General features: G+C 38.0%; 1 protein-coding gene and 1 long non-coding RNA gene across 3 annotated transcripts in view; both read left to right on the top strand.

Annotated features, from left to right (window-relative positions):
* Window positions 1-8,169: 8,169 nt before the first annotated feature.
* LOC136842094 (uncharacterized) lies at window positions 8,170-9,843 on the top strand. Its single transcript, XR_010854167.1, has 2 exons — window positions 8,170-8,254; window positions 8,614-9,843. It is a non-coding gene; the product is annotated as an uncharacterized lncRNA (long non-coding RNA).
* A 9,635-nt stretch (window positions 9,844-19,478) lies between these two features.
* The window catches only part of LOC136841620 (gamma-butyrobetaine dioxygenase-like), a 14,809-nt gene continuing 7,389 nt past the window's right edge, over window positions 19,479-26,898 (top strand). Inside the window, exons 1-5 of one of the 2 annotated variants that reach the window (XM_067108738.1) lie at window positions 19,479-19,628; window positions 24,496-24,607; window positions 24,889-25,085; window positions 25,423-25,554; window positions 25,696-25,889. In XM_067108738.1, the coding sequence (XP_066964839.1) occupies window positions 24,921-25,085; window positions 25,423-25,554; window positions 25,696-25,889 (491 nt within the window). In that variant the 5' untranslated portion in view covers window positions 19,479-19,628; window positions 24,496-24,607; window positions 24,889-24,920. Of the gene's footprint in view, window positions 19,629-21,988; window positions 22,218-24,495; window positions 24,608-24,888; window positions 25,086-25,422; window positions 25,555-25,695; window positions 25,890-26,898 lie in introns of those variants that run through there. The other variant, XM_067108737.1, reaches the window with a different exon arrangement.

The raw sequence follows: 26,898 nt of genomic DNA, 5'->3' as shown, positions 1-26,898 counted from the left end.
GAGCCTTTCAGATTTGAACCATCTACCAAATACACTTTTTCTTTCTTGCAGCAGATACCGAGCAGCATTCAAAGATCTTCAGATTTCAGGAAAATTTGCTAGAAGTGGTGTTACCTCTTTTACCAGCAATCTTAATTAGGGTGACTGATTAACTGACTTTCGACACGGAAAATACAAATATCACCGAAAAACGTTTTTTCAGTAAATTCTATTATGAAAATATCCCTTTTATATTAATGCAATTCACATGCAGATTAAAGAATGCTCCCACTCAGATTCCCATTCTTTCCAGGAGATTGGAAACGATTGATTAAAAAGTTGTATATTATTTGCTAAGATTCAAATTTCTCCAATAGATTTGAACGTGCTACTTGTGATAAAATGCATTTCCTCCCAAATAACTCAGAAAGACGAGCGTTGCCATCCCCATCCTAGAAATCCGAGAAGAAACGACTTCACAAGTTGGGCTTGTTCTCTTTAGGTAGACATTATGATAACAGATCAGTATTGAACTTTGAAACTTGGTAAAAATTTCCACAAATTGGAGAACAAATGTATTGCTGTCTGTTATCATGAAGCCTACCACAGGAGAACAAACCCAACTACGTCGATTCTTCAGTGACTTTCCTGACTGGGGCAGTCACCCGCGAGATGACTGTTTCGTAGTCAGTAAGACCAAGTGAAGATTACTTTTTAATGCATTCCACTATTTTCAATATTACTTCCACTTCCACATTCCGCTGAGGTACTGCGATGTCACACTGAAGTCACCAGAGGTCCGTCATTCCTGTTAGTGTTTTATAGCTTTGCTTTATTTCCCTTAGATGTTTCATCTTCACAAGTAAGTCACTTTGCTTTTCCTTTCTTTTTGCTATTATGATGTGAATATATTTCGAGATATAATAATAATTATGTTTGAATAAGATCACTTAATCAAAATATCTTTGTATTCTGTCAATATTCTGGATTCATATTTTACTATATATTGGGCAAAACGTATCCACATACTTTATAATGTGATACTTATAACACTATGTGTAATGAATTCCATGCCTAGGGTTGCCGACGTCCAGTCCAGAGCCAATCTCGCTCACAAATGCAATTTAAATATAGGGAAAATAGGAATAATTTGGTCCAGGCTCACTGAAGGGTACATAGCGTCTCCCTTTTCATGGTCATCTAAGACGGAGTGGTTATGTTATTGATTATAATGGTTTTGAATAATTCATCTTCGTTGTTTTATGTCATTACAGCTTCTTTGAGTTCTATTATAACACTATATAATTATATTGCTTAATAATAACTGGAAAATGTTCATCAGTGCTAAAATAACATTAATGGTTCAGGCAATGAGGGATGAAAGGAGTCGTTTCCAGATAAGTTTAGGTAGAAAGGCAAACACTAAGTACTTTGACCGGTCAACAAATATATTTCTACTGTAAAGTATCACAGATATAGATTTATCAAATATAACAGTTATATAATACAATGGCCATTGGTAAGAATAAAATAACAAAATGATTCATCAAACACACACCACACACACGCTCAATGACATTTGTACTCTTTGGCTGAGCATAACAATGACATCATCTTGGAAGATGTACGGGAACAATCAACAACCATCCAGGTAGACAACCGACATAAGGTTTTTCTCCTGGATCTGTAGAGGCACTAGAAGGAGATCTGGTGGGCTAAACTTCCAAGGGACACACCACTGGAGCTATCCATCAAACGAACTACTCCTGAAGTCCCTTTTTGTAAAGTAGCCCGAGATTCCGTTTGTATCCAGCGTCGATCAGATGTGGAAGACATTTGAATGGCAAACCAAGACGACAGTTTTTGGAAGTAACTCTTCCTCTCGGATTGGCTCTTCGTCTTCTTCCTCTTCTTCTTCTTTGGTGTCTCCTTTCGCCTCTCCCTACTGGCACGACAACTTAAGGACATAGTAACAGAATTACCTTCAACTGTATTTAAATAAATGATCTGGAATTTGGGGGATATCCTGAGATGTAACTCGGGAAGATGGGGATCAGAAGATTTTTTCTAATTTGGAATATTATGATTTCGAAAAAAATAAGAGCAAGTTTGAAGGGGAATTGTTGAAATTTTATAAAGGTAGCTTGATGACAATGAGTGATATTGACTCAAAGTAGCGATTGCACTGACTAGGATTCCTTTCTATAATTCTCCCCAAAATATGATTAAATGTTCTCTCTGTGTTCAAAGAGCAGAACATCCTTCAGAGAAATGACCACTTGGTGATCACCTGACTGAAGGCCCACATGGCAGGTCCGCAATTTTTGGGGGTCTTTATAAATGAGAGAGTTCCTGGGACTGATGGGACTTGAAGGATTTAGGATATTAAACAATGACCAGAGGGTTGGGGAAGATGTTGTTGCCAGGGAAGGCGAAGGGGTCACCTTGAAGGAAGGAGATTCCTGGGGCACGTCCAGTAGGGCGTTTGCGGACACCATTTTTGAATTCCTTGGCTTCCCGACACGAGGGGCACAGAGGCCCACACGATCTCCTGGCACAGCAGGAGGGGAAGGAAGGGCATAGCACAAGGGCGTCGCAAACAGCAGCCAATGTGACGAAAGCCACCAGAAGAACAACGACGAAGCGCAGAGAAGCCATTGCGTCTAGCACAGACACCTAAGGGGTGGGTCAGTAAAGAATGATATTTCCCAACAAATCAACAGTAAAACTAATTTCAAAGTTATTTTTTTCATCTTTATTGAACCATATTATTTTAAATGTGTCTAATTATTTTTCATCCGTTTCATTTGTATTCACAAAGTCTCGAATAAGTTGTTTTATCAGTGAATTAAAACTTGGGTATTTATTATGAATAAGCCTTATATGGCATGAAGTGTTCATCACCAAAACAAAAGGTAACATCTAGCATTATGGGTTTTTTTAATGTATGAACAATTAAAATGCTTCTGCTTAATATGGAGCTATGGCTTCCGTAATCTTCAAAATATATTTCCCTGAACCTAGATATCATGAGAAGTGAAGTTCATCGAATGATCTTATTTGTATAATGTTCACTTACCTGAAGTGAGGCAGAAGATAAACTAGTGCGTCCCCGTGCGGGTGTGGTGAGCAAGTATGCCCAAGACGTGTTGTCCTCAGTCTTATATACCAGCAAATTTCCCTCGTGGTTCACCTCTTTCCTGAGAGAGAGTGCGTTGCTGGTGCTGCGACTTCCGCTTTGGTGTAATTTTTAAATCTGTCGATAATTATTCACCTTCACATATTGTGTATACAAAACATTATAGTTTTCTCATTATGTGATTCAGTAATAATGACTTTATCCGTGTGGTTATATTTTCACGTATTGAAACCAAAAAAACAAACCGAGAGTGATAAAGAAAAGAGATATATTGACGAAAATAAAGTGTAAAGCCTTACAGTTGCGATTAGGGAAAAATTCGCATTTGGAGATTTATGTAACAACTCTCCTAAGCAAAGATAACGAATGTGAAGGATATTCATTTTTTATGATGTATATATGTAGATAGTAAAAGCTTATTACGTATTTTCGTGATTGAATAACATTTGTAAAACATTTTATATTTGTTAAGTATATGTTCGTCCTTGCATAGAGATTTTGCATATGTGCATGGTTTATACATGCGATAAATATTACTTCTGTGAAGTATTTACGTAAAGCTGTAAGTATAATGTATGATAAATGATGATTATGTACCTGAGCATGTTCATGTTGAGTAGGCCTTTTCTTTGCTTAAAGTGACGTTTAACTAAGAAAATATATCATTACAATGAAAAAATCATGATTACTTTCAGGGTTACTGCTAGACTGAACTAGTAACGGCTTACATAAGATGTGTAAAAAATGTGAAAATTTCCCTGACTTAAACGTAAAGGGACACTAACATACACAGTAAACTAACCTGAAATACACAGATTTTCAAGGCAAATTTAAATAAACACGCATATTGTCTTTGGCCGACCATTTTTTGCGAAAGAGATTAATAAAAACTCACATGATTTTGGTTCATAATTTCTGGAACAAAGAATTTTTTTGTTTGGAATATTTAAGGTAAAAAAAATTCCTAAATGAAAACATAACATTTATTTCCCACTCTCTCTCTCTCTCTCTCTCTCTCTCTCTCTCTCTCTCTCTCTCTCTCTCTCTCTCTATATATATATATATATATATATATATATATATATATATATATATATATATATATATATATATATATATATATATATATATATATATATATATATATATATATATATATATATATATAATACATGTGTGTGTGTGAATCTTTCCGTTAACATTGATACACAAAATGGTAACTGAAAATTAGTCATCTCATATTTAGTTGATTTTGAGTTAAGATATTACTATATCCCCACGGCAAAACACCTTTGTTTCCCTCTCCTTAATTCTGTATAATTTTACGATTGGCTGATCAAAATAGCTGTGGCTGTATTAGTAACTTTCATATCTTCAACATGAATAAATCGATTGGGCATATAAGTTGTTCTACTCTTTGTTGTTTGTCTCTAGACGGAGAGTGGTACAAACAAGATAGTTTGTATGGCAACAACTCGCCAAATCTTTGTCGATGTCTGTCAAAAGTTCATCTGGATGCAGTAAGTCATCCAAAGAATGCTTTCATCCATGTTTGTCGAAATCCGTTCATTCGTTCCTGAGATAATTTATCATGATAAACCCTGGTAGAAACAGGCTCTTGGGAAAAAATATTCTTGCTTGTTGAGGTAATAAGCTAGCTAGCATCTGGCTGTTTTTTCCGTTTCTCTGAATTTTTATGACAAATGCTGAGAGTTACTATCGATAAAAGTCTCCCTCTCTTTCGTATGGAGAATTAACTGGATATAGCTTTAATTTTGATGGACACTTCAGTAATAATTTTGATGCGAGATAAGACGGATCACATATAGACAATTCCCTAAAGAATTTCGTAAATGTAACACCTTTTTGGTTAACATTAAAGAGATCTTTACATCATTCGCTGCTCATGCTGCCCAAGGATTTGTCTCCTTTGTGTTAGTTAATTTCTGTATAGCACTAAGATGGAGAGAGAGAGAGAGAGAGAGAGAGAGAGAGAGAGAGAGAGAGAGAGAGAGAGAGAGAGAGAGAGATCGCTGAACTGGGAAGATTTTGCTGTTCTCTCTTGTCAATATTTAGACTTCTCTCACATCCAAACTTTTCACGTCACGTTTCCGATGGAGTGAGGAACTTATTGCCAAATATATCACCGTAAATCATCATCATATATATATTAGATAGAACTGCTCTGCAAAATATCTAACAGAAATTATCTATTTTTATTGTTTCATGTTATTTTTACTGCCATTATTACGAGTTTCTAATTTACTACTTTACAAGAGAAGATAGATGAGATTTCATTTAATTTTTGCTACCGTTATTATAAGTTTCTCATTTATTGCTTTATAAGAGCAGATGAATGAGAGCTCTAAACAATATGTCTTGATAAACAGAAATTATACAGGAAAGGGACACTAACAGCCTTCACTAAACCAACACGTGGGCAAAGGCTGCACTTGAGGGGGTTTTAGCTGGCCCGCTGGTATAGTGGTTAGTGTCGAGACATGCCACTCAGATGTCGCCGGTTCTCATCTCCCCCCAGGGTGATGAAAAATCACTGGCTCTGTATCATGATCAGTTACTGCTGCAGTATGGAGTCTGCGGTGGGAGGTTGAAACCAACATTCTTTGGAAAAAAAAAAAAGTATATCTTAGTTTAACCAGAACTGAGCTGATTAACAGCTCTTCTAGGGCTGGCCCGAAGGATTAGGTTTATTTTACGTGGCTAAGAACCAACTGGTTACCTAGCAACGGGACCTACAGCTTATTGTGGAATCCGAACCACATTATGAACGAGAAATGAATTTCTATCACCAGAAATAAATTCTTCATTGGCCGGTCGGAGAGTCGAACACTGGGCCAACAGCGTGCTATCAGAGAGCTCTACCCATTTCTCCAATGAAGAACTTAACATTCTTTGGAAGCTTGAATTTCAAGTCAATGGCCCCTGTGTGCTTGTTCCATGTGAATAGGTTTCATCTACTGAAATAACAGTATAATAATAATAATAATAGTAATCGTAACTTATCTAGCTCTAAAGATAAAGGTCAGTTTTGTGGGGGGAGAAAAATTTGGTTTCCCTTCATGAACAAACAGGAATCTAATCAAAGTTTCATTTATAATTACGGTAGGATGAAACTTGGGTGCAAAAGGAAACTTTAACAGTGGAATAAACAAATGGGCGACTCACATTCATTTGCTTAAGACTTGTGTTGGGCATTCTTGCACGTCTCGGTTCTCCATCCCAGGAAGAGAGAGAAGATGTATATATTGAAGACCAGATCTCTCTCTCTCTCTCTCTCTCTCTCTCTCTCTCTCTCTCTCTCTCTCTCTCTCTTTTAATTCTTATTGCGGTATGTACGCTGATCAGTGTAATATTTTCTACAATTGCCGTCGTTGTTAGTTGCTGTTTATTAGCGTGTACATTTCCATATGACGACATTCATGCACGAAGTACGAATACCGGAGCGTACGCGTACACATGTAGAGTTGTAGGCTATGCAATTACATGTTTATAATGTATCCACTGTCGCATGGTTAAATAGCCCCATAGGAGACACTCATACGTATACGTAGGTATTCCCATCGCAACGGAGGGCAAACTTCGCGCTCGATTAAAGAAACAAATTATCCGGAAGTTTTGGGCCAGATATAGATTTGCTAGTCACTGGTCAGGGCAGTTGCTGCAGCCGCTAGGCAAGTTAATCAACTTCTTTTTTCCTTTTACAGGATTCTCTTTCTTCTGCCCTTCAGCACAACGTGAAATCTCGTAGAAGGCTGCTCTTAGGAAGAGAGGAAGCATTTTCCTCATTACGTTCTTGTCAGTTCTTTCATCAGTTAAAAGTGTCTTAAACACTGGAGGAGGAATTGAAAAGTGAAAGGTTAAATAAATGAGGAAACTTCCTCTGCCTTCCTATCGTGGTTTTCTCGTTTTCCTCGAACTAATGTGTTCATGTCATTGCTTTACGAAACGTCTTTATTAATTCTTTATTTCACTTACAATGTTTAGCAAAATGTTTGGAGTCAATCTTTTCACTCGTACTTATATATATGTATATATATATATATATATATATATATATATATATATATATATATATATATATATATATATATATATATATATGTGTGTGTGTCTCTCTCTCTCTCTCTCTCTCTCTCTCTCTCTCTCTCTCTCTATACATATATATACATAATATACACACGCGAACACACACACATATATATACATATACACATATGTAAAATATTCAGACTTATCATTTTATTTTTAAAATAGTGTTTAGAAGTGAGGTGAATGCAATTATTTCAAGATTAAAAACTTCGAATATTTGGTCGCAGATTAAAACATGGAGTTTGCTCTCCTCTGAGTTTATAAGATGATTTATGCTTTATTTCGCTACTCCCTTGGATGTAAACATCTAAGCATAGGAATCTATAATTGTACCTTGTTAATTAGTTCAGTCTTCTTTCATTCATTTCTCTCATCCATCATAACATTTCAGTTTTATATTAAAACTTTTCTCTTTGTATCTATTCACATTTTCTTCTTCCCTCTCTTGCATAGTTAAGGGACAACTATAAAAATGGTATTTACGGCACCTTTAATTTAGAAATAAAACACACGTACACACACACACACACACACACATATATATATATATATATATATATATATATATATATATATATATATATATATATATATATATATATATATATATATATATACATACATACATATATACACAGTATGTATATATATATATATATATATATATATATATATCTATATATATATATATATATATATATATATATATATATATATATATATATATATATAATGTGTGTGCTTGTGTTTAAATAACACTGCACGAACGACAAGAATCAGAGGCAGGCGGAAGCTTATCTTTTCTGGAAATCCAGTCCAAGGAGCTGGGCATGTTTACAGGCATGGCACTAGCGGAAGTTGCAGCACCAGCAATCCATACCCCGCTCTGCCGGGTATGACCCGCTCCCCCCGCCTCCCAGGACAGTCGAGTTGATGGTATATAAGGATGGAGACCACGTGTCCTAATCATACTCACTCACCACACCCGCACGGGAACGCACTAGCTGATCCTTCGTTTCACTAAAGGTAAGTCATTGTGTAAAGTGAATCATTTCTTGGACTTTTAGTACCAAGGCCTCGTACCTCTAGTTTCTGATGGACACTTTCGGAAAGCTGAGTTAATGGATCAGTGCTGTTATTAGGCAGTTTTATTTAATGTAACAGAAAATATATGCCTGTTATCTATACACAGACAAATGCCATAATGCTATTTTTAGAAAACACATTAGTAGTCTTTCCGTAAATCTATTTGGGACTTTATGGGAAAAACGAAATCATTATATAAACTAGATAAAATTGGCTTGGTTTACATAGCAAAGCTTAATTAACAATTTACTCCCCCATCATGGGAACAAAAACTTAATCTCCATTGGTGATGCCCTCAGGTGTCTGTGCTAGACGCAATGGCTTCTCTGCGCTTCGTCGTTGTTCTTCTGGTGGCTTTCGTCACATTGGCTGCTGTTTGCGACGCCCTTGTGCTATGCCCTTCCTTCCCCTCCTGCTGCGCCAGGAGATCGTGTGGGCCTCTGTGCCCCTCGTGTCGGGAAGCCAAGGAATTCAAAAATGGTGTCCGCAAACGCCCTACTGGACGTGCCCCAGGAATCTCCTTCATTCAGGGTGACCCCTTCGCCTTCCCTGGCAACAACATCTTCCCCAACCCTCTTGTCATTGTTTAATATCCTGAATCCTTCAAGTCCCATCAGTCACAAGAACTCTCATCTATAAAGACCCCCAAAATCGTGGACCTACCAAACAGGCCTTCAGTCAGTTGATCACCAAGTGGTCATTTCTCTGAGGGATGTTCTGCTGTTTGAACACAGCGAGGACATTTCATCATATTTTGGGTAGAATTATAGAATCCTAGTCAGTGGAATTGCCTCCTTAAATCAGTATTATCTTCAAACTACCTCACCTTAACAATCTCAACAACCGCCTCCCCCCCTTTTCAAACTTATTTAATATATTTTTTTTTTAAATGAATCATTCTAAATTGGAGAAATCTTCAAATCCCCATCTTCCCGAGTTAGTCCCAGTATATCCCCCAAATTCTAGATCATTTATTTAAATAATATTAAAAGTAACTCTTAAGTTGTCCGCCAGTAAGGAAAGGCGAAAGGGGAAACCTAAGAAGAAGAAGAAGACGAAGAGCCAATCCGAGAGGAAGAGTTATTTCCAAAAACTGTCGTCTTGGTTTGCCACTGAAATGCCTTCGACATCTGATCGACGCTGGATACCAAGGAATCACCGGCTTCTTTTCAAAAAGGTGACCTCATGAGTAGTTCGTTTGACGAATAGCTCCACTAGTGTCACTTGGAAGTTTAGCCCATCAGATCTCCTCCTAGTGCCTCTACAGATCCAGGAGAAAAACCTTATGTTGGTTGTCTCCCTGGATGGTTGTTGATTGTTCCCGTACATCGTCCAAGATGATGTCATTGTTATGCTCAGCCAAAGAGTACAAATCTCACAGTGTGTGTGTGTGTGTGGTGTGTGTTTGAGAATTCATTGTAAAAATATATTCTTACCAATGGCCATTGTATTGTATTGCTGTTATATTTGACAAATCTATATCTCTGATACTGCATAGCAGAAATATATTTTGTTGACCGGTCTACATACATCGTGTTTGGTTGTTACCTATTTCTATACTGGTAATCAATAATATTGATAATTTATGAAAAACTGCCAATTATTGGTTAAATATGTATGTACATTAACAATAAGATGTCTGCCTTAATATATATTATCAACAAGGTATCTCCCTTAGTAGGGGTACCCCACGGGAAAAACAAGACAACAACTTAATTTGCTTTATTTCGAGAAAACATTCACATCACCAGAAGTTTCATATACCAACACAGAGGAATCACCAGCAGCTCACCAACTGCACAACTCTTCCAATCCTGTGCCACTCACCTATACCTTGTACACTCGCTCGGTTCTTCCGGATATATTCCCTTCTTGTCCAACCCCTTTCCAACCGCTGAGACATTTCTCTCAGCCCGTTACCCCAAAAACCTATATATTATGTACTCCTCACCAGTCTCTTGTCCTCTATTCTTTCCAGGCAACCAGACCATCTCAAAACACTCCAACCTATCTTTTCACCTAATAAACCCTTTTATCCCATGGTTGCACCTTGATACGGTTCATTCTTGCAACCTGTTTTGTTCTACAGGTAGCGAGAATTTAGAACAGTTACTGTAACTACAGGAAAGCAAAGAGGCAGGTCTGAATAATCCCAAAGTGAAAACGTCTGCCAAAAAAATCAAAATGCCTTGTGAAATTAACTGTTAAGGGTGTTATGAGGACAATTAAGAGGCCGAAAATGGATAGAAACTGGCAGCTGGGATTACAATTGGGACACTTCAGAATGATGATGAAAATATGATTGAGTGGCTGACCAGGCTGTGCTAGGTATGTCTAGATGAAGAAAAGAGTGCAAAGGAACATGAGAGAAATCACTGCTCCTTTTACAAGTTTAAGTTGATAGAATTGATTAAGGATTGTAGCTACGAAAAGCTGGTGCACCAGGTAAGTTATACAGTAGGAAATGAACTAAAAAAGTAAGATAGATAACAAAAAGCTTGATAGGTGGAAAGCAATGTTGGTTAGTCAAAGCAGAAAGGGTGTAGATTAAGTGTGCTATGAAACAGTTGTGTGAATTGCAAGTCAGGGGAAAAAGTTACATGTGGCACACACGAACATAAGGGAAACCTGTTATACAACTGATAAAGAAGTTAAGGCTATGATTTGGAAGGCAGTGAGAGCAATCGTAATGTCCTGCGGCAAAAGCTAGGCATATGTTAAAATGTGCAGATGAGATGTAAATAACTGAATTGCCATGGGTGAAATTATGGATAATAATGCAGTGGACGGTTTGGGCAAGTGAAGAGAATAAGGAATGATAGGTTAGTGAGGCGGGTGTAGAACTCAGAATTTTGGGGAAGAAAGAAGAGAATAAGATAGAGGAAATACTTGCTTGATGGAGCAGAAGTGCTTGAATGGAAGACCTCTTAGATCCTGGGAGCGACACGACCGAGTTGTATAGCACCGTGCGTGTGTGTGGCGAGGGGGTGGGGGAGGGGTTGTTGGGAAGTGTTATTATACTACTGTGTAGCCTTCTCAATAGGCATCTGAAGCTTCGTATACCGGCAGAGTTTTCTGCACTACCAGCTTTTATCAGCAAGCAAGGAATGAAGGCGGTATTGACTGTACTTTTGTCAAATCTTCCCACTGTATTACTGCGAAAATAAGCTTGGTAAATTTCTGTACTTAAAGACAAAAAACCAACAGCGCTGTGATTACTAAAGTTGCTGACGTGGGCAATTGTGCCCATCAGAAAATTTTGTTAAGTATATACATCATTACCGTCTATTCATGACTAAATGAAGAAAGGAATATTTTTATGAGTACTGCATCTAGGAAATTCAGAGGTCTGTAAGACAGCAGATAAATGTAAAATGCTACAGAATAAAGACTTAAAAATAGCATTCCCACTAACATGGATAACATATCTAATCAACATGATTGTTCCTCTTGATCAATTGAAAAAAATTTATAGTATATTTTTCTCTACGTAATAACAACATGGATGCCTGCCTAGGCTGTAAGAAATAATTTCAGTCGCAATTTTCCCGTAAACAAGTCTAAAACCTAAAAGCAACTAGTTCTTAAATAGTCATATAAGTGGAGTGTACTGTTATCAGATGGGCCGGAGGTTTTGCTTACATCAGTGAGGTTTAAAAAGTGGCAAACATTGATACAGACTTGGTTCGACTCCTGATTGTATTTGTGACGTAATCAGTTTTATGATAATATACTTCCTTGCAAGTTTCTCTCTCTCTCTCTCTCTCTCTCCCTCTCTCTCTCTCTCTCTCTCTCTCTCTCTCTCTCTCTCTCTCTCTCTCTCTCTCTCTCTCACTGTATGAAATATTGAAACTAAAGAGGTAGTTTGCTTTCGAATGACTTTCAATATGGACAAAAATGCCGGCGTTACAGTTATCAAACAATAAAAATTTCTTAAATTACTTTCCTGTAGAAATTCAAATGCATCACTTGGAACATTTCATCATATAATATCCTCTTGTATCTTCAGCTTCATTCTTTTCTTCGTTTATATCACTTAACCTCAATCCTCGTTGGAACGTTGACATCATTACAATATGGAAAGGTGCGAGAGAGGGAGATTACATTTTCTTTTCATATTCTTGTGTGGTAAACCCTTCTCTCCTGCAAGGACTCGAATATTGCAATAGTCACTGTTGAAAAGGTGCTTCCTCTGCGAGAGTAGCGTGATGTCAGTTTTCTTTGAGGTAATGCAGGTGGTGGTCTATCCTCATAAGGGATGCTGGTCAGGTTTATTCCCCGGAACCTTATTGTGGAAAACCCGGAACTCACGGAACCCTCTATATCTTTTTCACTTGTAAATATATTTTTAATATTAGGGCATCGTTGAAAAGATAAAGTTCTCAGCTTTAATGTGATGTATCATTTGTTGGTTTTTATAATGAAGCAAATGGCGTTTGAAGCCCCAATAATAATTAGCGCATGTCAAGAACCACATAAACTGCTATTTGAAGAAAACCCGGAACTCACGGAACCTTCAATAACTTTATTTGTAAAGATATTTTTGACATTAAGGCATCGTTGTAAAAGTAAAGTTCTCAGCTTTAATGTGATGTATCATTTGTTGGTTTTTATATGTAAATGGCGTTTGAAGCTTATTAAATGACTGCGGTGTAAATAAAGTTTTTGTCGCCGAATTTAATTTAGATGTCGACATAGGAGTTTTGTTATTTAAGTCTTCCATTGCGGCTAGATTATTATTGGGGCTTCAAACGCCATTTTTACGGATAAAAACCAACAAATGATACATCAAATTGGACATGCGCTAATTATTATTGGGCCTTCAAACGCCATTTACATAATAAAAACCAACAAACAATATATCGAATTAAATCTGAGAACTTTACAACGATGCCTTAATATCAAAAAATATCTTTACAAATAAGAAAGTTATTGAGGGTTCCGTGAGCTCTGGGTTTTCCGCGATTGGGTTCCGGGGAATAAACCTGGCCAGGATGCCCTCTCTGGAAAACCTAAAATCAGACTGCCAATTTCGTCCTTGGGTGATCTGAAGGAGTTAGGAAGAGGTTGCTAAAATTAGGTTATGGATAGGTCATAGCAGGTTAAGAACTTGCCCATTCAAGAAGGATCCAGGCCAAGAGCCAGACGGTGTGGTAACCGTACCGCGCAAGGAATAAGACATTCACTTACCATGGCGGTGTGGTTTTAGTTTTCTGTAAAGGAAAACTGTTATGCCGGCTTTGTCTGTCCATCCGCACTGTTTTCTGTCCGCACTTTTGCTGTCCGCCCTCAGATCTTAAAAACTATTGAGGCTAGAGGGCTGCAAATTGGTATGTTGATCATCCACCCTCCAATCCTCAAACATACGAAATTGCAGCCCTCTAGCCTCAATAGTTTTTATTTTAAGGTTAAAGTTACCCATAGTTGTACTTATGGCACCGCCATATAGGTACCACCAACAACACAGGCCACCACCAGACCGTGGCTGAGTTTCATGGGCCACGGCTAAGAATTTCATGGGCCGTGGCTGAGGCCACCACCAGACCAAGGCTGAGTGTCATGGGCCGCGGCTGTACAGAAAACTCGATTGCGCCGAAGAAACTTCGGCGCATACATGTCTCATAAGAATTCGGTAATGAAGCGCATGCGCAGATCAGACCTCCGTTTGTTGTCAGATACCTTTTTTTATATGAATAATCACCATGGAATTAACCGTGTGTTTCAAAAGTCGTATTTATAACTTGAAGCAAGTTTTTACATTAAATAAAGACCTAGACAATGTCCGTAGGGAATATGTTGATGGTATGATTATTTTAGTTGTATACAAAAATGCAATTAAGCATAAGTCAGACGGAGCATTCTTTCAAAATTCTCCCCATTTAATCTGGCAGCGCGTTCGTGATTTTAACGACGATGAGGCTGAGTTCATCTGAAGTGTTCAAGGTAAACAAAATTGTTTGTCTAACGTCTCAAGTATTAAAAATATATCGTTTTATAAGTGAAGATGATCACTTTCCGTTTGATATAGCCTACACTTGTAAATAGTTGTGGAGAGCGTCTTTTTATCACTGCTTTCTAACAGGATTTGGTATTAAGTAAAGATATAAACGTCATTATATAAAAGTATCCGGACAAGACGTCATTCTATTATTAGTTCTGATCCCGCGTTAATGCCGTGTCCTCAGCTTTCTTGTATGTGAGTAAGAATATCAAGCAGTTAATGGCAGCAAACACATATGCTTCCTTGTACGCTATGCTTTTCCCTTTATTTTTAATTTAACAGTAAACCGGAAACAGAGGAGTTTTTTCCGCAAATTGCGACAGATTTTAACTGTAGCAATTTATTTCATTTTTGAAACATCTCAGCAGATACTGAAATCAACGAAGTAATAAACCACGGTATTTTTCTCAAATAAGCCTCACATTCAGATCTGTAATTTAGGGATCACCTTGAAAAAATAATTTCATTTTGACAGAGGTAACATCTTAATATTCTCTTTATTTTGACCTTGGGGTTTCGTTTTGTTTCGTCTCTGATAGATTATCATGATTTGCATTTCTGTACTGACAGATATAGTTATCAGTGGAAGTAATCAACAAAAACATGCGCTGGACGTTATCAGTTCCCTGTAAATGAAAATCAGAATCAGCAGTTCAGGTCGTTCTCATTATTTTCGAAGATCCACGTCTGCAGTTCGTTTTGGAAATATTAAAAAAAAAACTGTTTGATCTTTAAAGCAGACAATAAATTTCATGAACTGCAATCTCTCTCTCTCTCTCTCTCTCTCTCTCTCTCTCTCTCTCTCTCTCTCTCTCTCTCTCTCTCTCTCTCTCTCTCAGCTGAGAAATAAATCTTCACATAGTTAAACTCTGATGTGCATCTTATGAATAAATATTTCAGAATGAAGCAGCAACAACATAACACTAGAATTTTGCTGAATGAACGCCAGTCAAATGAGGTAACAATTCCATAGGAGATTTTATTTACAACACGAGATAAAAGCCATTGACGAAATAAATGACAATATACAACGATTAAAAACATGTCAGAAAAAAATCCAGCACGTCTTCAGATGTCTAATCCTGTAAATTTTATGACCAACAGAACTCCTTTTGCCTCAAGAATTGTAGATCCCATGGGCTGGCTCACTCTTCCTTAATGGTAATATTTTCGGAAGTATTACTTTGTTCATTGTTGAGCCGTCCCACTTTTCCTGAAGGTGAAATTCTCTAGTTAATTATTTAAGTTTTCGATTTCATTGTAAGAAAAATCATTGTATACGAGTCTCGGCCTTGGGTGGAAGTTTACCTTCACTCCCATGAAAGGAAAGTCAGTATGCTTGCTCACCTAGCACCGATCATTTATGCATAGATTAGCAATAAACAAGAAAAATAATAATAAATTTACATAGATATGTATGTACAGTATATACTTTTTAATATATATATATATATATATATATATATATATATATATATATATATATATATATATATATATATATATATATATATATTATAAATGTTCGCTGTTCGACCTCACTTCCTTGCCTCTTAGTAGAATAATAAATTAAACTTTATTAAAGTAAAGAGACAGACCATGTAGGCTGCCCGAATTAGAAGAAGTTAGGCGGGAAACCCAGGGTTGTTTTCAAAATAACGTACACTCCCGACTAACGGGATAGAATTTTACCTTAAAGGGCCATAAATCAGGGATAGGTTTTGCTAGGACAGACCTTAGAGGTACTGTTCCTACAGCTTAGTCTCCTTTGACCTGTGTACTGGAGAGTCTATTAATGTCATTTCAGGTCAGACCATGTATATTTCATTGTAATGCCTCCTCAAGGCAAACTAACTGCATGTCTTTAACTATAGCAACTATTAAAAGTTAAGTGCATGATTATTTTAAGACTTACATTAAGGAAATCACTTACAGTTATTATGTTTAATATTTACAGTAACTTTCTTATATCTGTAACTGTCCCTGTTTCAAAATAACAGTAACTTATGATTTATCGCATTTTAATACTTATGATCATATACTCGTATTTATTTTGAGATTTACCTTAAGGAGGTCAGTTAAAGTTAGTGTATTTTAATATTTACAGTAACTTTCTTATAGTTGTAAATGTACCTGTTTTAAAGTAACTGTAATCTAAGGTTAAAACTTTTTTTTTTCTTACTCTGTGATTAATGTAAAATATTGAATTCTTTATCAAGTAAATTTTCAGATATCTCATATGACGCAGAGAGATTTAGGTTACTAAATAGACATGAGTTCCATTAACGAGAAAATTAGAGTAATATAAAGCATTTGTCTGCTGAATCCTTGGTTTTGGTAGACATTCGCACCTGACTGAAGGTGCAAGATGCCAAGAATCCCAGCCACCAAATGCTTAATTTAAAGCTGGAAAACACAGCAGTGCATTTTGGGCACTGCCTGACAAGGAAGGGCAAAAGGAATATATGCCCCTCCCTTAACCCTTAGTGGACGGATTGAGCTTCAGGGTGAAGTAAAACAGGTTTGGGGAGGTGGACGGATTGCGCTTCAGTGTGAAGCAGAATTACGCACCACTGTTATGGTAATAATGATTCGAAACAAAGGTGCCAATACTTCTATATGCTATAAATTCACTAATGGCAACTTTTATTCAGACGTAGGAGTTGGGCCAGTATCAGTAATGCTTATGAATTCAAGGGGGAAGGTATTGCATCTCTCCCTCTCACATGGGTCTTTTTGTAAATTTGCTTGTAAATATACAAAGGGGTTGCTGTTGTTTTTTGTTTTTGTCTTTTACGATAGTATGTCGGTTGTAAATGTAATTTTACAAAGAAAATTGCAAAGAAATATTAGAAAAAGCATGTAAAAGTAAAAAAAAAAGTTACTGAATCTTCCTTCTCGTAAACTTCCGTGAATATTTTACAACAAATATGCAAAAAAATTGTTACTGCTTTTATTTCTTATCTGTTTTGATATTGTGTGGGCAGTAATAATAATTTTACAAAATCCAAAAAACTTATTTATTAGCAAAAACATACATAAGTCGGTAAAATTTACAATTGTCTTGTAAATGAGGGCCCACAAGGGGTTGTAAAGTCATTTTCAACTTCTCGCAGGAGGTAGGGAAAATTTTTTAGAATTTTTTATTTATTTATACATTGATGTGATTTTTTTTTATTTTGCCAACCTCAGAGTTTCCCCGGTCTGGGGTGCTGCACATTGATAAATTATGCCGTCCCTTAAGGGTTAATCTGTTAATCGCACTCTGTATATCCCTTTCAACTTTCTCTTCTTGAACATGTGACTCAGTGGGAAACTTTGTTTTCAGACCCTAAGCCTGGCTGGAGGCAGGAATAGTGCCGGGAGGCAGATTAAGAGAGGACAGCTGGCGTGAACATCTGGAGCTGAGTCATAAATGATGCACGCGCATAAGGAAATGACACCAACCCCAATCTACCTGTGGGTAACCTCCTGACCCCTGACCGAAGTCATATAAGGGCCTCACCGAAGGAACAAGGGAGAGAGATTGCAAGATGCCAGCAAGGCACATATCCCCTTCCATTCCCGCCTCCTTCAGAGAGCCATGCCCTACCTCAAGAGACAGACAATTACTTAATTAGATTAGGTCGCCAGTCACAACTATGTAGTGAATAATTCGATTATTTCTGGAACAAATGAATCACATGAAACCCATTTATTACCCACCTAGTCCCAACAAAGAAAGAATGCACTGTTACAGTGAGGGAATTTACATGAGCCAATTAGTCCCCTTCAGACACTGGAAGATTTTCCCTACTTCAGTTAAAACGCAACGGGTGATTGTTCTCACAGCTCTATCGTAAGCAGTTGAGTACATTAAAGGTTATTCCTCTTCCAAACAATGGTATGATCAGGTTCCAAGACTTGCCTGAGTATTACCTATACTTGACCTCTCCCTAATTCTTGCTTACTGTAAAGGGGAATATCTTATGCAATCTCACCAGGCAATAATGGTTATAAGTCCTATACTAGACTTCATACTGGAAAATATGGTTACACCAGGATCTCTAGTCAGTGGCTGAGGCAGGGGGAAAATGGAAATAGAAGTGCAGTGGAAGAAATACCAGCAGTCAGCGAATACTTGTCGATTCCAGACTTACCATTCACGTAGGCTGCTTGCGCACTGCAACGGACACCCGGGATTTCTGGAACAACGAGAAACGTGGATTCACTTAGTAAATAAAAGACGAGAAGGGGACAAAGGACAGAATTATCAGGGGCACAGACGTGCACATGTGCCCTGGAAGATGGTTGGGAATCTCAGCCTTTTGTTGGGTCAGATTGGGCTGCTGTGTTCTCGTGACCATTATTTATACATTTTTTCCGGCAGTCTGAAAAAATGGCAAAACATCGCTGATACATAGAACAGAGAAAAGGAATGCTTAAGAACACCCTCACTAGAGGTGACCTGGTTTAAACCTCCCTGTTGGATAGGTCTCTAATACTAACTTATACTAACTTATAAGCTGTTATGAACGGTTAATTTTGAAAACACAGCCTAGCCTGCTTCCCTCTGCTTTTCCCAGAGAGTTCTTCTTGTCTTTGTTAGGAGTATATTCCTACTAAAAAAAATGCAGGGAGGTTGAACAGCAGAATATTTATAAAAAAATATATATATATACATATGTGTGTATACATATACATGTATATATATATATAATATATATATATATATATATATATATATATATATATAATGTATATATGCTGATCTAGTATTGTGATCCCAGGCACATTCTAAAGCAGCATCAGAAATAGATTGTAATGTTTTTAGATCGATTAATTGACTCAAAGTTCACCGTGGCCATGAAGTTGTAAGGCTATTGGCCCCAGCAATGTCTTATGTAGTACTTTTCTGAAAATGTCCCTGAGAGCAGTATGATTAGGAGTCAGCATTACTATTTGACTATATTTAGATATTGTTATCATGAATAAATTGTACCTGGAAGCCACTGCAGGACAAGTCTGGGAAAACACAAAAAAATGGGGTTTATTTTTTCAACAGAGTTAGAAGATCTCGAGTAAGCAAGCACTTAGGAGGTTTAATCAGTGATAAAGGCAGACCACTTCTGAAGGCCGCTTGAGGCCGAGATATAAGAGATGGGGAGATTCCCTTTCACCTCTGTTTCGTGCCCGCTGCCAATCCAGTGGGGCAGGAAATCTCTGAAAACAGATATCGGCTGGCATTTATCTCGTTATCTGTGGAGTACTCACCCCTTCGTTGCCTTCCCGTTATCAGCATTAGAGTCGTTGTAGTTGGGGCCTGATAGTTAGGTAGGTGGTAATGTGCATTAAGGAAAGTAACTAAATGACCTCGCAGGTAGAATTAAAATAACTTACTATCGTCGTACTTATCGTACTTGTTGCCTGGTGTTACAGCAACGTTGCCGAATTGAACTCTGATCATCAAGTAGTAGGTAAAAATCACTTGGGTATTTAGCACAGCAGCTATTTTTTATTTTGAAGTTAGCAGCCGTTTCATTTTTGGGGATTGGCTCCGGATAAGAATGAGAAGGAGATAGCAAGCCTCATTCCTGTGGTCCTGTTCTCTCCCCTTGTGGAAAAGTAGCATCCCATGAAGAGCACTAGTTTTTCGCACCCTGAGGGGTGATTTGAACTTAAATCTTCCATGTTTAGTGCAAAAGACTTTTATTTTCAAATTTAGATTGAAAATCCCGTCTGGATCACCTGAAATGTTGTAAATTATCAGTCCGCTGAACAAAATGAAAGTTGGCAAAATGTAGATTTGTTCGAGATCTGATAGAGATGTAGCCACCATAGAATGACCTCCAACCGATGTCATAGGGTTCCTGCCTGTACTGTTCATTAGGGTGGTAGAATTTCCTTTGATTCAATGAGGAAAATAGAATGACTGCCTTTCGAGAACCTTTGTTATATGTTTTAACATCTATCTTACCACTGATATGACAGATGCGGCGTTTCTTGTTGGTAAGTATTCGTAGTGTTCAGTATACTGAATGGCTTGGTCAGTGATGAGTGTACAAATAGGAACTCTGACAGTCCTCCTATAATTTATTTCTTGTGCCATCAGACCTTTCCTGAAAGTGGTAGCTATACAAAATGGGAAAACATTTTTCTAACTCCAACTTTAAGTCTTTTCGCACATACATTTAAGAAATGTAATAAATTTCTGCTCGCTCCTCTCTGTGACTACGGTCGGACTCAAAAGCGTCATTATATGAGTTGTTGTATTTTATCCCAATAGCCTTCTGTTTCTTTGGCGGAGTTACCACCACACTCCTTTTCGCCCTCTTTCACTATTTCTTGTTGCGGATCGAGTTGGGATGTGTAACATCACGAACTCTGGCTCCCTTAGAAGCCTAAAAGGGAAGCTCTTGACATTAGTGATTAAGAGACCTTGTTCAGACCTCTGTCACTCGGCCTTCAGGTCTGCGTTACTTAAGAACATTCATTTGTTTATTAATTTGTTAGATTATTTTTTCTTTTCTAATAACCGATCGTTCGTTTCTGTATTTACTCTTACCTTCTGTGACTTATTTCAAACAAACACCGTATTCTTTGGAAGTTTGAATTTAAAGTCATTGTTCAGAAGATGAACCCTATTCAATGAACAGGGGCTCATCTTCTGAATAACGTTAATAATTCAGTTGCCATTCGGTTTGGGTTCATATTAAGATATGAATATAAAAACGCTTGGATTTGATAAGTTGTCAGGGCAATGGCCATGTTTGGCCTCATTAAGGCTTAAAAATACTGAGGCCCAATTTCATCCAAAGAAACTGGGGCGCTATTCTTACCATAACTATTACTAGAACGGGGGTGGTAAAATTATACAGTGCGAAGTTCCAGTGGTAACGCCAAACTTTTGTTCAACCAGAATCTCTCATTGTTTTAATAACTTTGCCTTTCTGCTTCACGTCACTGTCATTCTTAGAATGTAAGACCTTAATTCGTTATCAAAAGTGATATCCATTTGTCTTTCTGTGTCGTATATAATGATTAAACTTTTTTATCTGTAAATGGATGCTGTGACGAATACGAGCAATAAAGCCATGCTATAGCTTACTGTAGTGTATTGTAGTCGCTTTCATTTTCACTGTTGTATTTGAACGAATAACATCTACTGATCACCAGTCCTCACTGATAATAAATGAGTGTCATTTTAATTTATCATCTCACTTCTACAGGTTGTGCCAATTATGCGTGTATGTGTGTGTGTGTGCGTGTGTGTTTGAGAAAGAGAGAGAGAGAGAGAGAGAGAGAGAGAGAGAGAGAGAGAGAGAGAGAGAGAGAGAGAGAGAATTCTGTGTATGAAGTGTTTCTACAAGCGCAGTGGAATTTTCCAGTGACTAGAACGACCAATATTTAAGATGTTCATGAGAGGTCTCTAATTCCTGCAAATGAGGGCTGGGAAACTCGTGGACTGTTAGAGTAAATATTTACTCGCAATGATGCGTAGAAAAATATCCTAAACTTTAAAGGATAAAAAAGGTTAGGGAGCAACAGGAACCGGAGGAAAAGCTCAACAGCCTCTTCCAGAATTATTGGCGCCTGGCACTGGCAATGTTGTCCCCACTGACTTAAGCTTGCTGGTGATTGGCCGATGAATATGTGATCACTGGTGGCGTGAGAGATAAAGTATCTCTCAGATCGTCAGTGATGTCAATTATCTGGTGATCAGCAGTCTCAGCTCAGCATCCTCAACCGCTCAATATATTCTCAGGTGTTCTTTGCGCTTCCTGATACACTCGCAAGTGATTGCCGAAGGAGGAGGGTTGCCTGACGAGAAAAGCCATGTTCGCCTCTAGATTAGCTCGCTCCACCTGGCGAGTTTCCGCTGCTGCCTTGCAGACCTCTACAGCTCCTGCTGCAGTCGGCGATGTAAGTTTTTGGCTTTGTTCTGAAGATCCTGGAGATCAACGCTGTTGTTGTTACCTCCGCGAACGAAGTTAGGAGGAAGTAAAATTTTCAACTGAATCTATGAGCGTATGTGTGTGTGGGTGTGTGTGCATGCCTGGGTGTTGGCATGATGGAGGGAATTTGATGAAATTTGGTGAAGTATTATTTGGGTGACATCCTCGAGAAGTTTTAGCTTTTGGTGCATATTTATATATATTTTATGGAGTTATGCATTATTCTGGGTAAATTTTTTAACTGGGCCCATTTACTAGAGGTGTTTGGCTTACTATTCTCTCCAGTCCCGTATCCTTGATACTTTTTCTGTGCAGTATTTCAGGAACCAGCACAAATATAAACTTGAAAGATCCATAGGATTCTGAAAAACCTCGGGAACCAAAGTCGCTTTACTTTTCATAATTACTGCATCGTGATATAGCAGCAAATAAAGATGGGCATGTGGCGTTTTTATCGCCGTCATAAAGAGTTAGCATGCAAAAAGAACAAATGTTTGTGAGAAACTTAGTACGACAGAGGATATCACATCTTAAATTCTGGTCATAACGCTTCGGCTGCACAACGTAGAATCTAAATCCAGACTCAGCCAGCATGCCAATGAACGTGAATGTTGTGCTGAAGATTACTAGCCCGAGGGCCTAAACCCCGCTTCCTGTTGCTCTCTTATATTATGGTCTAATAACGGTCTTGGCATGCACCTCTCCGTGGTTGTTAGCAGATGGGCGACCCCAATTAAAAGTGTCAGTTTATAAGGTAAATTCTGAACACGAGATAGGGAGAATATTTGCCAAACGATAATTGTTTTTCAAACGCTGAGAATTTGCTGTTGATATATTTCATATTCCTTTTTAAATCGATATCTGTTTGCGTCTTAGAACACACTGACAATACGTAGCCCTTCTTTGGCTGAGTCGGTTGAGCTTCAGACTGTCATTTGATGGGCCGGAGTTCAATTCCCGCGGCCGGCTGATGAAGAGTTAGAGGAATTTATTTCTGGTGATAGAAATTCATTTCTCGCTATACTGTGGTTCGGATTCCACAATAAGCTGTAGGTCCCGTTGCTAAGTAACCAATTGGTTCTTAGCCACGTAAAATAAGTCTAATCCTTCGGGCCACCCCTAGGAGAGCTGTTAATTAGCTCAGTGGTCTGGTAATACTAAGGTATACTACTGACAATACGTACAATTATCTTTGACAATCAAGGGTTAATTGACTCAGTATGAAGGCAGTCATAAGCGAAACGTAAAACTAACATTATAGTTATGTAAACAGCATTATTCACAAGATTATAATGCGGAAAGACTATAATCTTAGTGATTTCTATATATAACGGAAAGGAATCTGTATGAAAACTAACATTATCAGTTCGTATGCAATATGAAAATCATCATGAAGCTTCATGTTATTATCTGTAGGAAAAGGTTTTTGCGTGATTCATTACCAGGAAAAGTACGTTTGTGAAGTCCCGATTTCTCAAAAAATATCGGCTTTGAAGGCTGTATGGAACAATCACTTTATTCAAAGATGAGGATAATATAAGACCCTTTCCTTGAGGTAAATCTTGGATTTTAAGTGCGTTCTTAACAATATTGGCTTCATACTGGGTTGAATTTCTACTGGGAATTTCTTACCTAGTCTAGCACTTCCATTTTCAGTTTTTTATCTACAAGTTTAATGACTCTATTACATAAATCATTTTATTCTGTGAAAATGGTGAATTATGTATTTATTTTCGGTAAGGATATTCATGGCGTTATAATAAGTTTTCGTCTGAGTGCTGTAGCGTTTTTTAGTTTTCTGTAAAAGAAAACTATTTAGATGGCTTTGTCTGTCAGTCCGCACTTTTTCTGTCTGTCCTCAGATCTTAAAAAGTGCTGAGGCTAGAGGGCTGCAAACTGGTATATTGATCATCCACCCTCCAATCACCAAACCCACCAAATTGCAGCCCTCTAGCCTCAGTAGTTTTTATTTTATTGAAGGTTGATGTTAGCTGTGGCTCGTGCGTCTGGCAGCGCTTTCCAGAGGCGTCGCCGACTCACCTTCACTTGACCACATCTGGGGAGCAACTGAGCGTAGCTGAGAGTTTCATACAGCATTATACGCTGTACAGAAAACTCGGCTGCGCCGACGAAACTTCGGCGCATGTTTTACTCGTTTTTTATCGTCGAAGCTATTTATGTTGTTATTGTTTCTTGCTGGTGTCGTATTGTAGGTACTGTTGTCGCTAATTTTGTTTGTTTTCCAGGTCACCATCAGCAGGTGCCAGAGTCACGTCCCAGTAATATCAAGATCCGTCAGTACATCATCACGGCTTCAGAAGCCTAGCAAGAACATTGTGGAGACAGCGACTGTTAATGGTCTGTTTAGCCTAAAGCTCGGGTTTATTCTAATTATGCTTTGAGGCTGTCAAGTTGTTCCTTTGAGCAGCAGTCAGGAAAAGCATGTCATATTAGAAACAGTTCTTGAAGTGAATTATCAAATAGGAATTCTTAGGGAGAGACCCTGAAATTCTTAAGATAAGGATTATCTCCAGAGGAGATAATAGAATGATGTGATATATCACTCATAAAAAAAAAATCGGTAAAATGCAATTTGTAAGCAATGGGCTCAATCTTATAGACTTGCGGCTCTTCTACAGGTCTTAAAGATGTCACGGAAGGCATCACGCACATGAAAACCATCGAGGTGGGATTCGGAGACAAAACGAGGTCCCTTTACCCGCACGTCTGGCTCAGGGAGAACTGCCAGTGTCACCAGTGCTTCAGTCAAGGCGCCATCGCTCGAGTGTTCTTGGTCGATGAATTGGATCTAAACATTCAGCCTAAGGAGATACAGGTAGTGTGGTGACCAGTCAGTGAATGTTCCTTTGGACAGAAATTAAATTCTGAGGCAAACGAAGTCCAAATAGAGGTGCCAAGGAACAAGCATGTTCCATAGCACATTTATCCCAACTCAAGTTTGCCTGTTGCAAAAGCGATGATTATTTTACTATATTTTGCAATGAATGACTAATTTGTCTGGTTAGTTATACGTGTGGTAATTCACTAATTCACTGAATTTTTTGCCTATTTATTACTTCCCATGTTATGTTGTTTTACATAGTAATAACTCTTTCGTATTGATTCTCTCTCCATTGAATCTATGTCACGAGTTTCGGTATCTGCCCCAACAGTTGGAGAACGGTGGCTTACTGGTGACGTGGCCTGACGGCCACACCAGCCAATTTTCAGGCCAGTGGCTACACGAGCGTTCGTTTAGTGATGAGGCCAGGGCTAAACAACGTTCTAGATCCAACCTTAAGAAGGTAACACTTTAGCTTTCCGCAATGCAGAATGTGACTCCTGAGATGTTATGTGATTCTGAGAAAAAAAAAATCGGAAAACGGCATCACCATAAACACAGAAGAGACGTGGAAACTAACACGTTTCACTCCAATCACATACAGGTTTTCTGGGGCTCGGACTTCAAAATTCCCACGATGGACTTCGATCTGGCCATGACAGACGACAGGGCTCTTTTAGAATGGCTGGTCGTCCTGGAAAAGTACGGCATTATCCTAGTCGAAAATGCGCCGCAGAAACCAGGACCTGTACTTGATCTCATCAACAGGCTTGGTTTCGCAAGGCCCACGCACTACGGGTAAATCTCGAGATATCAGTTTGTGATTAATGTGTCGTATGCCATGTTTCTTTCTCGATAGTGGTGATTAAGTCGTTCCCCTGATCAGAGGCCTCTCGAAAATGGTGATATGTTGTGATTAGGGTGACCTGGTTAACCCAGCTATATCGGAAATGTTGATAGAGGGGCCTTTCTTAGAGGTTCGACTGTGATGACAATTGCTTTCATGCTAAATGTAACAGGAATGTTTTCATCTTCTGCCGTTCTATACGGTTGAATAAAGCCCAGTGGTCTTAAGAGCAACTTCCGAAACAAGATGCACTTCCTAATACTACAGAAGACCGTAATTTCTGTCTTTGGCATCGTCTTTTCAGCTCGCCTTCAGGTCCCAAAATCTTAGATGATGAACATGTCCAAATAAGAATTTTCAGGGTATTGGATGTGAAACTATCTGAGGATTTCTGATATCTAAGCATTAACACTGTTGGTTCTAGAAGTTCGACTTATTCAGATTCGATCAAATTAATAGTAATGAGACATTTGATTGTTTTATTCATACTTGGTAGGGTATTAGGTAAATGCAGAGAAATACTGTAGGAACTTGTAGGTGAAAATGACTAGTACGAAATTACTCTATAGAATGACGTTATCAGTAAGACCTCAGGGTGAGATTTGAAATAATATCGATTTAAATAGATGATAAATCTGATAATTATGAGACTATAACGGTATTATTTTCTTTTTTTGGATAAGAGATTGATGTATGTTCTTTCTGAACTGTACAAAAAAAACTGAAGGTGCTAGAGGTAGACTTGACAGCTTTTCTGGCACGAAAATATATTTTAGGGAAAAATTTCCATTTCTCGTTCTCACAGTATTTTTATAGGTGAAATATAAATAGGGCTAACTCGAAAATTAGGTTAGACTGGGACAATAGATCAGCCCTATATGTCAGATTAGGTCTTAGTAGAAAGATCTTTCCCGTTCTCCCAAAGCAATAAAAAATGGATGTTCCCTGTGGTCCCATCCT

Source organism: Macrobrachium rosenbergii, chromosome 9, assembly GCF_040412425.1.
Source record: "Macrobrachium rosenbergii isolate ZJJX-2024 chromosome 9, ASM4041242v1, whole genome shotgun sequence".
Lineage (NCBI taxonomy): Eukaryota > Metazoa > Arthropoda > Malacostraca > Decapoda > Palaemonidae > Macrobrachium > Macrobrachium rosenbergii.
The sequence above is the reverse complement of the archived record's forward strand: the minus strand, read 5'-3'. Positions and strand labels throughout refer to the sequence as shown.